The following is a 16886-nucleotide window of genomic DNA, read 5'->3' on the forward strand; positions in this document are numbered from 1 at the left end:
TGAGGCTGGGCTAAGCCAAGGGCTTCCAGGAGCGTTCCTAAAATCCCCTTGCTATTTTCTGACAGGTATCTACCCAAAGCCGAGGCCACCCCCTCGCCCGCAGCCTGGCGGTTCTGACAGCGGTGGAGGTAAGCGCATTAAGACGGGATTCGGAAGCGTTGGGGATGGATGCAGCATCCACACTGATGCTCTCGAAATTCTGTCCTCGATGGTGAAATGGCAATGTTTTTCAAATGTCCAGAGGCTGTTTTATAAGGAGTGCACTCCAATGTTGGGGATGGAGGATCCACCCTTAAATCCCTCCGTCAGGGTGCACACCCTCAACTCCATTTGCTGGAATGCTCTACACAGACCCCATGCCCTCCCCAAATTCCCAGCCATGGCATCCAGTGTCCTCCAACATGGCATCCATGTCCCCTCCTTAACGAGGGGTCATGACGGACGCTGGTCACGGCTCACAGATGTTTCTGGAGATCCCACTTGAAGCAAAATTAATGAGAAATCATGAGCTCTATCATGAGCTCTCTGGAGTCGCGAGACTCAGCTTCTTGAAGATGCCACCATGTCTTCGGCGGCTGGCCCTTACTGGATGGCAGGACAGGTATAATTATATATCATATATATCATATATTTTATAGCATATACACTATATATAAAATAAATGATATGTTTGTATTATATGGTTTATAATTATATATCATGTAATATATATAACACACAATATACATTATATGTAGCATATACATTATTAAATTATATATAAAATAAATAATATATTTATATTATTATATACCCCTTTCCCAGGGGTCCCCACAGCTCTGGGCAGGTGTCCCTTATGGAGCGATTTCTGTGGAGAGAAATTGAACAGGTCACTGCCTGATTTTGCATTTCACAGTTTTATGAGACCCCGGGTCAGACAGCTGTGCATATCCACGGGGGTTTCTCAGAGACTGGACAGAGACCAAATCGTTAATATGGGGAAGGGGAAAGAGGCGCAGGCTGACTATGGACGGTCCTGCAAACCCTGAGAAGTTCCCCTTGGATGTCATCTGTGTCCCAAGTGGCTCAGTCCTGTACACACGCCCTGGGAGGGCAGGGGGCATTGGAACTCCACGGGGAGAGAAGGGTGGGTTGTGCAGACAAATTTTGCCCATGGATGCTTAGGGCATCCTAAGTCCCCAAACATGCATCTCTGGGGCCATGTCTTGGCTCTTGGGGAGAAAGCATGCAGGCTTCAGGTATCTGGGAGCAGCAAGCAGGTGGACGCCTTCTGTAGGGTTTTCCAAGCAGGTGGATGCCTTCTGTGGGTTTTCCAAGCAAGTGGATGCCTTCGGTAGGGTTTTCCAAGCAGGTGGATGCCTTCTGTGGGTTTTCCAAGCAGGTGGACACCTTTTGTGGGGTTTTCTATTGGATGCACATCTTCCAACGCTGAAGTTGGCTGCATGCATCTGCATGGCATTAGCAACTGCCCAGCTCAAATGTGAGGGCTGTGGGGTCTCTGCCAGGACCTGCCTCCCTGTGGGTGCAGGAGACACCTGGGAGGTGGGCAGGCTGCGGCTTGCAGCCAGTGCCGTGACAAGATACTCAGTTTCCTATCTGGGGACGGCGATCGTTGGCCATGGGTGCTGTTGCTGCCCCCTGGAACCCCCTTTGCACCCCGACACCCCAATACAACTCACATCCAGCTGCCGGCTTCTGCAGATAGGCTGGCCACCGCCTCTAAAGGCCCCGAGGTTTATTCTGATTGTAAACACAGACGTTCCCCCATTGGCCCCAGCGGGCAGCTCAGGGCCCCTCGCCAGACTTCATATGTCAGCATCCCCAGAAAAGGGTCAGGATATTTGGTGCCTAGGAGAATGTTAACAAAGGCAATCACTGAACCCCAAACTGAGCTTTGGGGACCCAAGTGCACATTAAATTTCACTGTATTTTGATTAAAAGAAAAAAATCCAAAACCGGCTCAGGGTGTAAGCAAGTTTATTCAAAAGAGGGCAGGGAAATTCCGGTGAGCATGCATCACCATATTCCACTGTCCCACACGGGGACGTGCGGGAGGCTGCACGGTGTATCCGACGTGTGTGTTTGCTGACACGACCGAGCGGTTAACTCGCTTCTGATACTCTGTGCCCGAAAACAGCCCCGGATCCCGCAGGGTAAGGGCTCAGTCCAAGGGCACCGTCGCCATTTGAGACAAGAGTTGCAAATGCAGGTTGTCCCCTGAGCTTCTGAACGTCTGGCTGTAGATCGGCGGTTCCCAGGGCTCCGTTAATTTGCCAGACTGGCTGACGGGACTCGGGGAAAACACAGGTGATAGTTTACCCTACAGGGTCTGATAAAGGATATGCACGAGCTCTCGGGGGAACAGGTGCATGGGGTGAGATCTGCAGGGGTCCCGAGGACAGGAGCTTGTTTCCCCGGGGAGGGGCAGTGCGTCCCCCATGCGGCATGTGGATGCGTTCCACAACCGCGACTCTCGCTGAACCCCGTCCTTTTGGGTTTTAGGCGGGTTTCAATCACGCAAGCACGATGGATTAAATCGTGGGTCACTGGGGATTAACTCCACCTCTGGCGCCTTCCCTGTCCCCAGAGGTCAGGGGGGCGGGATTGCAATTTAGGACCCGCTCATCACAGGGGGGCTTGGTGCCCCCGGCAACCAGCGCCCATCTTTAGGGCCTTTTCAGAAGCACCTCCTTTCACGTCAGCTCAGGTATGCTTGGAAATTCCACGGGTTTCAGTATCCAGAGGCATTCCATAGTGTTTCCGTGAGCACATGCTCTGTGCCGAGGCTGGTTCTTGGTTCTCGGCGTGGGGGTGCGGCAGCCACCAAGCGGGCGGGGATGGATGGGGCAGTGGGAGCTGTGGGGTCCCACCCAGGGTGGAGGTGGTCTTAGCACAAGGGCTGAGGCAGGAAGAGAAGCCTGCATTCGGTGCAGAGGGCATGTGCAAAGGTCCTGGGGCCTGGGGGTCTGAGATATGATGGATCACTGCCTTCCTCTGCGTTCTGCACCTCCCTTCAACTCTCGGATCATAAGCGGCCCGTCCAAGCACCTTCCCTCCCCAGGCTGCCGGGTCCCCCGTACCTTCTCCCCAAAGGAAGAATGGTGTCCCACCTGGACGGCACTGGGAACACCTGCAGTTTGGTCCCACTGTCCCGGCGTCCTGCAAATGGTCTGCCCCGCTCTCCGTAACGTGCCCACGCGTCCGTCATGCGGGCTGGGGTTTACGGAGCGCTGTCCGTACAGGGTCTCAGGGATGGTCTGTGCACCCCGCAGGTTACTTCGGCAACACGGACCGGGACGACGGCCGCTACCCGCCCAGACCCAAGCCGCCCGCAGGTATGCCCGCAGGTTCTCTCTCTTGACCGGGGAGGTGTTGGGGAGGCCTGGGTGCAGAGTCGGCCCCGAGCGGAAGATGCGCTGCACAGGGCGTCCGCGTCCCACGCGTCCCACGCTGCGTCGGAGGGCGTGCTCCGTGCGCCTGTCCCCCCTGGAGGTTTGTGTCGTGGGCAACACGGGCCACGGGGCAGATTGCACTGACAAGTGGTGGTTGTGTCTGTGTAAACGCGCGTGTGTGTGTGTCTGCGTATACTCGTGCGTGTGCGTTCCTTTATAGCTCGGCACACACCTGGGCACGTGCCTTTTCCCGGACACTTCTGTGCACGTAGGTATCCTGCAAGGCGTGATGTGTGCTTGGCTTTGGAGACACCCAGCTCTCTGTGTGTCTCTGTGCTCGCATAGGGATCCCCGTACAGACCTTTAAATATGCACCTGACCTGCGCCCATCCGTCTCTGCACGTCTTTACTCATGCACAGATCCCTTATGAATGCATGTACGTATTTATACATCTTTTTTTTTTAAAGATTTTATTTATTTATTTGAGAGAGAATGAGAGACAGAGAGCATGAGAGGAGGAGGGTCAGAGGGAGAAGCAGACTCCCCGCCGAGCAGGGAACCCGATGCGGGACTCGATCCCGGGACTCCAGGATCATGACCTGAGCCGAAGGCAGTCGCTTAACCAACTGAGCCACCCAGGCGCCCCGTATTTATACATCTTTATATTCGTGTACGGATTCCCGTACGGACCTTTAAATATGCACCTGGACGTGCGCCCATCTCTATATATCTTTACTTACCTATATACCCCTTTATATACATTTATATAAACATCTCTATATGCATATGTCTCTCTATATCTTTACCTATGCGTTTATCCCTTAAATATTTTATATATATTTATATAAACACCTTTATATGCTTGATATATACATATAAATACATGTATATATATACATATAAATATATGTACATATAAATACATATAAATATATATTTTATATATATTTATATAAACACCTTTATATGCTTTATATATATTTACATATAAATACATATATATATACATATATACATATAATATACACATAAATATACACATAAACGTCTATCTATATACGTAGGTATATACACACATAAATATATGTATATATACATATAAATATATGTACATATAAATACATATAAATATATATTTGTATATATATTTATATAAACACCTTTATATGCTTTATATATATTTACATATAAATACATATATATACATATATACATATAAATATATACACATAAATATATACATAAACGTCTATATACGTAGGTATATACACACATACGTGTATATATACACATATATTTATACGTATATATATGTATAAATATATATACATATATGTGTGTATATATACATATAAATATATGTACATATAAATACATATAAATATATATTTGTATATATTTATATAAACACCTTTATATGGTATATATACTTTATATATATACTCTCTATATATCTTCACTTGGCTGTATATCCCTTATATATGGATGTACATTTTTTTTTAAAGATTTATTTATTTATTTGAGAGAGCGAGAATGAGAGAGAGAGAGAGTACATGAGATGGGGGAGGGTTAGAGGGAGAAGCAGGCTCCTCGCCGAGCAGGGAGCCCAACGCGGGACTCGATCCAGGGACTCCAGGATCATGACCTGAGCCGAAGGCAGTCGCTCAACAAACTGAGCCACCCAGGCACCCTAGATGTACATGTTTATATATCTTTATATTCATGTATGAATCTCTTTATATATATTTATATAAACACTTTCATATATGTATGTCTATATATCTTTATTTAGCTATATATCCCTTATATATGTATGTAAATATTTATATGTCTTTATATTTATATATATATCCTTTTATACATTTACATAAACACCTTTATATACATAAAATCTCTATCTTTATTTATGTATATATCTCTTTATATATGTATGTACTTATTTATATGTCTCTGTTACATATACACCTTTTATAAATATGTATATATATATCTCTTCACTTGTACATGTGTGTATATCTATCTATATCTTAATATAGGTGTTAAATACCTTTATGTACACATACATTTTATATATAGTGTATATATGTATTTATTTCTGTATTTCTACATACCTTTATATATATTTATATGCATGCACACCTCTGAATATGTATATATTTCTATATTTTCATGTTTATATATATATAGTTCTCTAACATTGCATATGCATATACCTTTATATATGTATAGATATATCTTTATATGTGTGTAAATATGTTTATATATGTACATAGAGACAGCTTTAAAAATGTATGCATATATTTTGAGTATATATATCTTTATGTATATCTACATATGTATGTGTGTGTTTATATCTTTATGTATATTTATCTACTTTTATATGTACGTATGTATACTGTTATATGTGTATGTATCTTTGTACGTGTACTTCTATATCTATCTATGTATACTTTTATTTGTTCGTATGTGTGTATATACCTACGTATATGGGTAGACGTTTATGCACATGTACACAGGTATGTATAAAGCCTTTATGGACATTCTTGCTATCACTGGAATGGAACCACCCGCCGAGAATTTTCCCTCCGTAAACAAAAGCAGGGGTCGGTCGGGACAGAGCCGTCTATAGTCTCGGGCTCCAGGCTGTAATGCATGAGGCTTTGTGTCCCGTAGGCGAGGTTTCTCCTCTGTCTGGTCGTGCCCGATGTGTTTCAGAAGAGGGAAGGCCTCCGCCCCAAAACCTTGCCAAAAGGCACATGCGTCATCTGGACAAGCAGGGTGCGCGTGCACCTTCTTTCTGCGACGCTCAGCACCATGAACAAACAGCTTTGTCTTCAGGGCTGTGACGGTCACGATCAGCCAACCCTAAACGTGCCCCTAAGAGAGAAGGTTCACGATGGGCTTCGCCTTTCCGGTCTGCCCATCTCGTGAAGGTGCTTCTGTACGAAGCTGTGGGTCCCGTTCAGACCTCTCTGCAGGAGGACGATGCACCTGCATGCGCGGGGAGCCCGTCCGGCTCCATGTGGGCTCTGTGAAGGCGCTGAGCTTTCCACAGGGGGTCTGTCTCGGCGGGAGTTGTCCTAGCAGAAAGCTGTGACTTTAGGCGGGCAGCCTTGGACGTGCCCTGGTGGCTCCCGCTCTTTGCCACCATGTGGGGCTCTCTTTGGGGTGAGTCGTGGGCACGGCTTTGGTGCCATCACCAGGAACCCCATGCCTCCCAGCAGAGCATCCCTGACACGGACCTTCTCTCCCGCAGGTGGTGGGAGCTACTACCCCAGCAATGATGGGTCCGGAAACACGCATGGTACGCCCAGCGCCCGGACCCCCGGTGGGCGGCGGGGTGGGGGTCGTCTTTGCCGGGCTCCCCCTTGCATGCCCATCCCCGCCTCCCCCTTGCATGCCCATCCCCGCCTCCCCCTTGCATGCCCATCCCCGTCTCTTCTTGGGATCCTGGGTGTGGGGGCTCTGTGTGCTGGCGTCCGGGGTTCGCAGCCCTCTCCGCACTGACCGTCCGGCTTGGCCGCGTCCTGCCGTCCAGGGGCCCCCAGCGTCCAGGTAGCAGGAAACAGAACGGCAGACAGCAACACTCGCCGGGGGGACAACATCCGACACACTGGGGGCTTTTTGTTAGGCGGCTGACCTACTGCCAGCAGAACACATTTCGGGGAGGCAGATTCTGCCAGGAAGGAATAGAAAAGTCCGCAGGAGTGATTCGTGGGGTTCTTGTCTACACTGAGCTCTTTGCAAACGGATCAGCGGATCTCAAAGCCCTCAGATGCTCTCTGCTTGCCTAAGGGAAGACTGAGAACAAAACGTCGGCGCTGGGAAAGCGAAATGCTACCGATTGATTATTTTTTTTTAGTTGAGATACAATTGACATGGAACATTGTATTCGTTCTAGGTTTACAGCGTAGTGATTCAACATTTATTATATGTCGCAAAGTAATCATGGCTCTAGGTCTGGGGAACGTCCATCGCACATACAGTTACAGATTTTATTTTTTGTGTGTCTATTGGCACACATAGTTACAAATTTTGCTTTTTAAATTTTTTTAAAAGATTTTATTTACTCATTTGACAGACAGTGAGCAGAAGCAGGGGGAGCAGAGGGAGAGGGAGAAGGAGATTCCCTGCTGAGCAGGGAGCCCGATGCGGGACTCGATCTCAGGATCCTGAGATCGTGACCTGAGCTGAAGGCAAATGCTTCCCCGAATGAGCCACCCAGGCACCCCACAAATTTTATTTTTTATTGTAAAATGAGAACCTTAAAGATTTACTCCCTTAGCAACTTTTAAATATAGGATACGGGATTGTTAACTAGGGTCCCCAGGCTCTATGTGACGTCCCAGGGCTTATTCATCCTGTAACTACACGTTTGTACCTTTGAGTCCCCTTGGCCCACCAATCAACTTGTGGATTGGTTTCAAAGCATTATTTTTCTTTTCCGTTTGCCATGTGTTAAGCGTTTTGAGCACCATGAATGAATTGAGTGACTTATCTTTTGGCCAAAACTAATATTTGTATGGTGCGTTGGCAAGGGGTATGGTCCTTTCGGAGATGTGGTCCCATTAACCTCCCTAACCTCTGAAGGGGAAATTTTTATTTTATATCCCATTTTCTAAAGTAAAGGTGAAGGAAATATGGTGCTCAAACAGTCTGCTTTAAGGGACAGATATCTGTCGCCCTATAGATGGTCCCATCCCCATAACGCTGTCCCTCCAAGGTGCACACGCTTGTATGGGACAGGCGGCGTGTGAAGGGTCCTAGTGGAGAGGGGTCAAAAGCTGTCTCCTTTAAACTCAGTGTGCAGATGTGATGTGCCCATCATCCTCTTTCTTTGGAAACTGTGGGACAAAAGCTTATTTGATATTTTTATAAGCAGCCACGTGGAATGTTGCATGGTCAGATGACGCCCCCACAACCCTCCAGGCCAGGGAGGTATCCCAGTCCGGGGATGTGTTTACCCCATGCACCTGTCTCTGATGGTTCTCCCTCCGCGAGGATCCTTCCCAGAGCCTGTTGTTTTGTTCTTTGCCGGATTCACAAGCGGGAAAGAAATGACTCATCTACCAGTGTTCCCAGGAGCCCTAAGGATGCCTACATTTATTCCCCAGGAAATTAGTCAGGGCTCTGATCCCACGCCGCCATGTCTTGGGGACCTGTCTCCCCTCTGAGTGCAGAAAAGCACACTCTTCAGGATGACCATTCACCCTGGGGACAAAATGTCTGCAAACCCCCCTCCCCTGACCCCGTGCTCTCGGGCGGGGCCAGGGTCAAGCTGCAGGACAAAGCCTGGCTGATGCGGTTTTCCAGAGGGCCACGCTCACTGGCATGTGAGGCTCTGGGAACACGCATCTGGCCCCATCCGTGCCTGGACCCCTGTTCTGTGGTACTGAGCTGTGCCAAGCTGTGAGTCAGCTCTCAGACTAGCACCGAGGATCGGGTTCATGCATCAGGTGACCGCGTCACCCGGCTTCTCCCTGGAGGTGGCAGAACGCGTTGGGCATGTCCCTTCCTCCTGCACAGAGGACACCAGTCCTAACAGCTTAGTGATCTCATCCTAGCGACCTCATTTTACCTTAATTTGGAACGTTGTTACCTTTAAAGACCCCACCTCCAAGCGCAGTCCCGTTCTGCAGTTCCAGGGAGCTAGGACTTCAACATATGAATTTTGGGGAGGGGGACACGGCTCAATCCGGAGGCAGTTGATCAAATGACCCATCAGTGTTTAAACAGCACCCACAAAAATGCTCCCGCTTCCAAATTAACAAAATTAGCACCAAGCGTTCCGTTTATCATCTCAAACCTTCGTTGAGAAACGGCCTCCAGACATGGGAAGAAGGTGCCAGAAATCTTCCTGTTTCACTGGCCGGGATGACTGTAGTCTGTGCCCACGGCACTGCCCAGGCTGGCCTCATGGAAAGCGTGTTTGCACGTGAGCTAAGGCAAGCGCCCGGTCTTCGGGCATGAGCATGGCGTGTGGCCCAGTCGCCATGAGCTCCAGAGGGTGTCAGGGGAAGCCGTGCATCGTGCAGGCTGAGCTCAGCCGCCACTCCTTGTGTGGTCAGAGGCCGCCCCGTGGTGACTGTGTCTCTTCCCTTTGCATGGGGAGGGAGGGCCGGAAATCTCCGCAGCTTCACGCAGCATCTTGCTTCGGGTGTGCTGGTTTTCTGAGTGGTGTCGCCGCAACTTCTGGACACGTGGTCTTTCTGTCCTGCAGGAGGAGGGCGCTCTAGACCCAACTCTTACGGAAATACTTACGGTAAAGGAATTATTTCTTACGAGCTGTGTGCGGAGAAACTGTCCTTGGGGAGAACTAACACCCCATCTGCGCGCTGGTGGGAAGCTTGTCCTATTGCCTCCTGCGTGGAAGTTAACTGACCATCGGGGTCTAATTCGTGTGCTCACCGGTCACCAAAGTTGCTTTGCATGCAGCGCAGTCTTACTTTCTTGCAAGGAAGTAAGTAAGCCCTGCTTACAGTTGATATTGTGTGTGTGTGTTTGTACATGCGTGTGTGTGCCAATGCGCGTGCATGCGTGCATGCGTGCAGATGGGTGCACGCCGATGCACACATGTATGGTTGTATGTGTGCATATGTCTGCCTCTGCATGCGTGTGCATTTGGCTGCATACACACGTCTACTTGCTAATGCACACGGGCATGTCTTTCTCCTGCGCACACATGTGTCTCTGTGTGCATGAGTCTGTGCACATGGATTTGCATATAGATGTCCATGTGCCTCTGTGTGCATGAGTCTGTGCACATGGATTTGCATATAGATGTCCATGTGCCTCTGTGTGCATGAGTCTGTGCACATGGATTTGCATATAGATGTCCATGTGCCTCTGTGTGCATGAGTCTGTGCACATGGATTTGCATATAGATGTCCATGGGTCTCTGTGTGTGCACTGTGTGCGTGCGTGTGCAGGTGGATGTGTGCACGTGTGTATGCGTGTGGCTGGCATGCGTGCCTGCAGGTCTGTTTGCATGTATTCTGCAAACATGTGGGGGTGTGCACGCCTGCATGCGTGGAGACGCGCGCATGGGTGGCAGTGTGCGTGTATGCATGTCTTCGTGTGTTCACAAGCATGAATGTGAGTGTGTGCTTGTGTGTATGTGAGGATGCGGGCGCGCGCGCATGGGGGGCGGTGCGCGCATGGGGGGCGGCGTGAGTGTGTGCACCTGTCCGTGGGTGCACGTGCACGTTGCGTTTGTAAAGGTGTGTGTATATCCCTTGTCCCCTGGAACGGAAGCTGCTTTGCCCTGTCGCTACGCTGCCCCCTCGCACTCCTCAGCATTGGATGTAGCGTCCACAGCCCCGTCCTGAGGCTGAGTGTGCGCCCCTCCTCGGGGAGAAGGTAAGCTCCCCGCACACGGAGATCCGCGTCCGCGGTGCTTCTCGCTGCATGCCCAGCCTTTCCGCGGTGCCCGGCGGTGGAGACTCTGCTGAATAAACCCATGACCATGTGCCTTCCTCTTTACAGGCGGAGACGGACACTCGACCTACGGGAACCCCCAGGGTAATGGATCCGCGCCGCTCCCGTCTGTAATAAAAACACGCTCTTGCGTAGCGCGTGGGCGGGCCAGCAGGGTCTGGACATACTGTCTTAACCCACAGGTTTTCATGGAGCAGCCTGCCTCTGCGGGGTGCTCACCTCCCTGGGGGCTCAGAGAAGGAGGGCGGAGGGTGGGTCTCGGGACTCCAAGGGCAGGGAGGGGCTCGTGGACCTGTCCCGGGGCCGCCGATGGCTCATGTGTGTTTGAGCAAGAGCACGAACGGAAGCCAAGAAGGAGAACGGGAAGGAGGGTGTGGACATTCGGCCCTAGAGAAGCCCCCTAGAAGTCCATGCCCGCCCCAGAGCAGGTCAGACAGGGCAGGGGTGGAGGCCAGGAGGCCCACGCTGGTCACACGTTGGTGGCAGAATGCAGCCTTTCAGCAGTCCCGCCTTCACGTTGAAGATGAATGCGCTCGCCCCGACGCCAAGCTTCTGTGCGTCACAGATGCTCCGCGAGTAGGACGCATGGAAGCGCTCTGCAGCCTCTGCGTCCCGACGCACGTGCACAGCCTCGGGGTTGTGGGGTGTCTGGGCTGGCGTTCGCAGGACAGCCATCCCTACCATTCTCTCGGACACAAGCTGGGGGCTGGAGGGGCCAAGCCCAAGACAAAAATCGAGGTGGCACACATGGGGTTGCGTGGAACGTATGGGGTCCTGCGTCCAGACAGAGGGACTGATGCCAGACCAGGGTGGGGGAGGGAAGTGATGCTTCCTGCAGGCCACAGTAGCCAAGCCAACGTCCCATGGGGGCCACGTATCCATCCCAACAACACACCAGCTGCCTGACCCACTCTGAGAGAAGACACAGGTGGTTCTCGCCAGTAAAAGCAATGATTTCTTCTTTCTCGGGACCGTTGATTTTTGTCATGCAAGGTCCCAGGCAGAGAAACCAAACTGTTGGCAGTTAAGGTTGCCTCCAAGCTGTCAAGGTTAGGTGTGTGCCTGTGTCCAGACCTTTGTGGGCACGTGTGCACTGAATATATTTTGCAAGGGTACAAACATCCTACTTCGAAAAAGGTACAAACCCATCCAATTCAGCAAATCCACGAAAAACAAACTGAAAAAGGTACAAACCCATCCAATTCAACAAATCCACGAGAAACAAATCGAGTGCCTCTTATTTGCAATACTCTGCCTTGAATGTCCTGAACTGGTAAGACGTCATCAATAATCTCGAAATCTTCTGCTTATAGAAGCAGAATCCTTTCCTCGGACTTCTTGTTCTGATTTGCTCTTTTTTATTATTATTATTATTATTATTATTATTATTATTATTATTATTATTATGTATTTTTTCCCGTGCATGTGAGGGTGGGAAGGGCCCAAGGTGAGATTGTGGGATGATTTACAATGAACGGCTTTCTCGCTGGCCACATGTTTTCTGAGACCCTCTTTGGTTTCTCGATCCCGCAGGAAACATGGTAGCGAAAATCGTGTCTCCTATTGTGTCCGTGCTGGTGGTCACGCTGGTGGGCGCCGCAGCGGGTTTCTGCCAACGCAACAGAAGGAGAAACTGTTTCAGGACAAATGGTAAGTGTTGGGTTGTATAAAAATAGTTCCTGGAGCCTGTTACGGGGCTGGGTTATTTCTGGGGACGTCCCATATAGCGCCTTGCTTAAGGAAGTGGTTTTAAGTTGGGGCCTCATGGGGGGTGCTTTTCCGTTTTTTTCCCCGTATTTTTAAGCAGCTTTGTGATCTGCAAGAGTGGGTGTTAAAACTCACATAGACTGAAACGCTCTCAGCTCGGGGTTGCGATCAGGGGGGCTGATACGGTTTCGATAGATCGTAAGGGACTCGGGAAATGTTTGGGTTGAGGCTGTGATGTTTGTATTCCTCTCCAAAAACAAAAGTATGCAGGGACAGAATTGGAAGGCTTTCTGGTGAATTTGGGCACAGACCCCATGGAAGGGGGTGGGGGGCCGCTGTGGCTTTCTAGTTCAGGATTTTTGGGGGTCCAGTCTCCTGGGTTTTGGAGAATCACGCCTGGTTGGCTACCCTTGGGGGCAGGGGTGATGGGTGCTGCCCGGTGGCCGGCCCTGAGGACCCGTCTGCAGGGAGGGCCCAGACACAAAGAGGGGTTCTATTGCGGAAGCGAGCTGAGGGTGTGTGGAGGTGTGGTCCCCACAGCAAGAACCCACATTGGACTCCATCTGGGCTTTGCAGGGGCGCGTTCACCCACATCTCCTTTGTGTCCCTAAAGAGGGAATCCTGCAGGAACGGTGTTTTAGGTGGGATTGCAAAATCCCAAAACCTGCCCGGGGCCTCCCTCTGCTGGCGGATGGGGAGTACTGACCAAATCCAGACACGGGGGAGCTCGGGTCTACACCGTACCTGGCCCCCCACCCCGCCCCCCCAGAAAGCTTGGGGAAAACAGCGTCTCTGAAACACCCCTCCCGTGGCTGGCAGCTTCCGTGGTCATTGCAGACACACCGAGCGTGACTTTGGATTCCGTCTTCGGGCCCGCGGGCATTTCAGAACCCAGCAGTGTAGACCTGAATTGGCTTTTTTCCCGGTGCCTGCCGGAATTTTGTGCCCAACCGCCTCACCTCACCTGACTTTCTTTTTGCAGCACCTGGAGTTGTTCTTATTTTGTTCTGTTTTGCTTTTTTTAAATGTGGGTCATGATCTCCCCATTTATCTGAGACAAAGCCCGCTTTTTTTGTTTGTTTGTTTGTTTGGTTTTGTTTTGTTTCGTTTTCCCTGCCTGGAAGCTCTTTTTGCTTTTTTGGAGGCTAGATAAACATCCCATCTAGTTTTTCAGTTGGTCATTCTTTTTTTAATATTTTATTTGTTTATTTGAGAGAGAGAGCGAGCATGAGCAGGGGGAAGTGCAGAGGGGGAGGGAGAAGCAGGCTCCCCGATGAGCAAGGAGCTCGATGCGGGACTCGATCCCAGGACCCTGAGATCATGACCTGATGCTTCGCCGACTGAGCCCCCCCAGACGTCCCCTCCATTAGCTATTCTTCAGGGATGAGGTCACCGGGTCCAGCGGAGACCACGTCTGCCTGCCCGTCTGTTAAAGCTATGGTCCTAAGACACCAAGACTGCACACTCGCTGTCATATCATGAGGGGACCCCCCCCCCAAGGTGGGCAAGACTCATCCTGGTGTTGCCTGGTCTTGCCGGCTGCCAAACCTGCAAACCGTCTAACAAGTATGAGCATGGCGGCTCCATCTTGGGTTTTGTTTATGACCCGGGGTGCAGGGGAGGGTCTCAGCATTGCAGCGAACTTGGCTCCACGCAGTCATGCTGACGTTGCTCGGCTGTGCGGTTGGGTCCGGGAGGTCACCTGTCAGCTGGAGGACGGCTCACACGCCGTCTTGGCAAGTTGTAGGGGGATGAGTTTGCAGTGTGCAACCTGCGGAACTGGACGGGTGTGGCAGCTCCACTTTGAAGGTGCCACACCTTCTGGACACACACTTCTGGGGATGGGGCCACACACGGGGCAACAGGTGGACTGTTTGAGCATGACGCTTCAGCCTTATTTGGTAAACTGCAAGGAATAAAAGCTCCCTCTTCCGAGATTGTGAAGGTCAATGAAACCACATCTGTAAAAGGGGGTTTGGGCAAATATTAGCTGCGACCAAAAAGATATAGTTGGTCAATTCATCCTAGCTGTGACACATGGTTGCCCATCTTCCCTTCCAGAACCAGCGCACGTATGAGGGTTTCGAGATCCAGCGGTCGCTTAGGGAGAAGCTCGGTGTAGACCAGAACTCTGTTCGCTGTTCCTGGGACAATTCCTTTCATTATCGACGTCACCAGCTGCCCTGACGTGTTTTCTGTTCGGCACAGATGAGCCGCCTCCCAAAGCATCCCCAAATCCGCCGGAGGAGGTCCATTTGTGAGGATAACTGGGCTCCTCCTTGGGTCGAACGAAGATTATTGCCTCATCTGTTGGTTCGATCGCGAATGTGGATAGATGCTGACTGTGTCCTGGGTTCCCAACACGACCTCATGGTGCAGGACGTGCACATGGGTGACCCGTGCGTGTCGCCCCAAAGCACGGGGAGTGTCCCAGGGCACGGGGTCGTGGGTTCGGGTGCTGTCTTCTGCTGGGGTCTCAGGAGCACCACTGGGGGTGGGGGGGTTTCCAGCCCGCTCTGGGGAGAAGCTTGACCCAGGCTGAGTGTTCATCAGGGAGCCAGCGCCCACCGGCCTGGCTGATGTGGAATGTGGGATTCTCACCACTCGGGGTGGCTTCGACCAGCCCTCCATCCATCCCCTGCCCCCAACCTGCAGAGGCTGAGGCTGGGTTTCGGGATTGTCCATGCACGGTCGCTCGAGTGCAAGCCATCTCGGGGGTGGGGGGGCGGGGGAAGCGGCCTGGGATGCTTTTCCTTTTCCTGTGAAATCTTATGATTTCGAGATTTCTGGGAAAATAGGGGACGGCGATCACGATGTGTGACTCGACTGTTCTCGTATTAGTTTCCATCTGACGCTCTCTAGGTTTCTGTTCTTTAGGCAATGCCATCCTTTTTCTTAGTTTATATATATTTTTTTAGACCCATAGTAGAGAACCTTAAAAAACGCTCAAGCATCTGAAATGCATACTAGCTATTTGCTTCTGTGTTAGTAAGATTTTAGCGGGGAGGGAAAAAGACAGTTTGGGCTTATTGGCATAGTTTCATCCAACTTAGGTACATGCTTATAGGACTTTTGGGCTTTGCCCTAAATATCAAAATAGAGACAATTTTTGCCATCTGCAGCTGATGGAGAGGACCCAGAAAAGTCCTAAATATGCATGCTTTGTGTTCACCATCATGGATTGGGAGCTAGGTCTACAAAGAGGGGGGCGCCGAAAGCAGAAAGCCCTAAAGAGAGCTTCCCAAATGCAAAAGGGAACTTGCAGCTAAGATGGTGGTGTCTCATGTCAGGGATTCATGTATGATTTGAGCCATTTCAAGACAGCAGCCCGCAATTCCTGTTGGGACGGGGATGTCCTAGCACGCTTCTCAACTGTCTGCACCCAGGGACGAAGCCGCATGGTTGCCGCATGTTTTGTGTATGTGAGTTTCTTTTGACACTGGTTGAAAGTGTGTGTGAAGGTCTGTGCACGTGCAAATGCATGGACACACGCATTTGCACCTTCACGTACAGACCTAGATGCAATGGAAGCATTTATAAAGACATCTATCTGTCTGTTTTGGTTTTTTCCTGTACCTGTCATACATAAATTTTCATCATTCTAAATAAATGTAAGGGGCGCCTGGGTGGCTCAGTCGGTTAAGCGTCTGCCTTCGGCTCAGGTCATGGTCCCAGGGTCCTGGGATCAAGTCCCACATCGGGCTCCCTGCTCAGCGGGGAGTCTGCTTCTCCCTCTCCCACTCCCCCTGCTTGTGTTCCCTCTCTCACTGTGTCTCTCTGTGTCAAATAAATAAATAAAATATTTTTAAAAATAAATAAATAAATGTAAAAGAAGAAAGAAAAATACCGCGGTTGGCTTGCCATGTTCTTGCTTTCTGTAATCCCCACCTACAAGGAGGAGGCAGCATGCCGCAGTAGGTCCACGATTCAGGAAGCTATCTACGCAGCTCAGCGGCATCGGATAAATGCAGTCCTGGGCGGGGCAGGGTACCCGTTGGGGGTGTGTCTGCCTGCGGCACGGTGTCTGCTCCATTCCAAGGGTCACGGCAGGAGTTTGGGGAGCACATGGGCACCTGTCACCTTGCCGAGGGAGACGAGTTGTCATCGGTGCCATCTGGAATTCGATGGATGGTGAACACTTAAACGTAGTTACAAAATTAAGGGATGAAAATCACCCCCGTGGGGGGCATCAGGGGGCTCAGTGAAGTGTCTGCTTTCGGCTCAGGTCATGATCCCAGGGTCCTGGGATCGAGTCCTGCGTGGGGCTCCATGCTCAGCAGGGAGCCTGCTTCTCCCTCTGCCCCTGCTTGTGCTCTCTCTGGGTCAAATAAATAAACTAAATCTTAAAA

General features: G+C 50.5%; 1 protein-coding gene across 3 annotated transcripts in view; it reads left to right on the plus strand.

Moving 5' to 3' along the window:
• The window catches only part of XG (Xg glycoprotein (Xg blood group)), a 34580-nt gene extending 18197 nt beyond the window's left edge, over window positions 1–16383 (plus strand). For 2 of the 3 annotated variants that reach the window (XM_064573679.1, XM_064573677.1), the window contains 7 exons: window positions 66–128; window positions 3273–3335; window positions 6650–6697; window positions 9614–9655; window positions 10879–10914; window positions 12364–12480; window positions 14599–16383. In XM_064573679.1, the coding sequence (XP_064429749.1) occupies window positions 66–128; window positions 3273–3335; window positions 6650–6697; window positions 9614–9655; window positions 10879–10914; window positions 12364–12480; window positions 14599–14615 (386 nt within the window). In that variant the 3' untranslated portion in view covers window positions 14616–16383. Of the gene's footprint in view, window positions 1–65; window positions 129–3272; window positions 3336–6649; window positions 6698–6931; window positions 8547–9613; window positions 9656–10878; window positions 10915–12363; window positions 12481–14598 lie in introns of those variants that run through there. The other variant, XM_064573678.1, reaches the window with a different exon arrangement.
• The last annotated feature ends 503 nt before the right edge of the window (window positions 16384–16886 follow it).

Source organism: Mirounga angustirostris, unplaced genomic scaffold, assembly GCF_029215605.1.
Source record: "Mirounga angustirostris isolate CCGP_5_RB_7025 unplaced genomic scaffold, mMirAng1.0.hap1 SCAF_11, whole genome shotgun sequence".
In the NCBI taxonomy this organism is placed as follows: Eukaryota; Metazoa; Chordata; class Mammalia; order Carnivora; family Phocidae; genus Mirounga; species Mirounga angustirostris.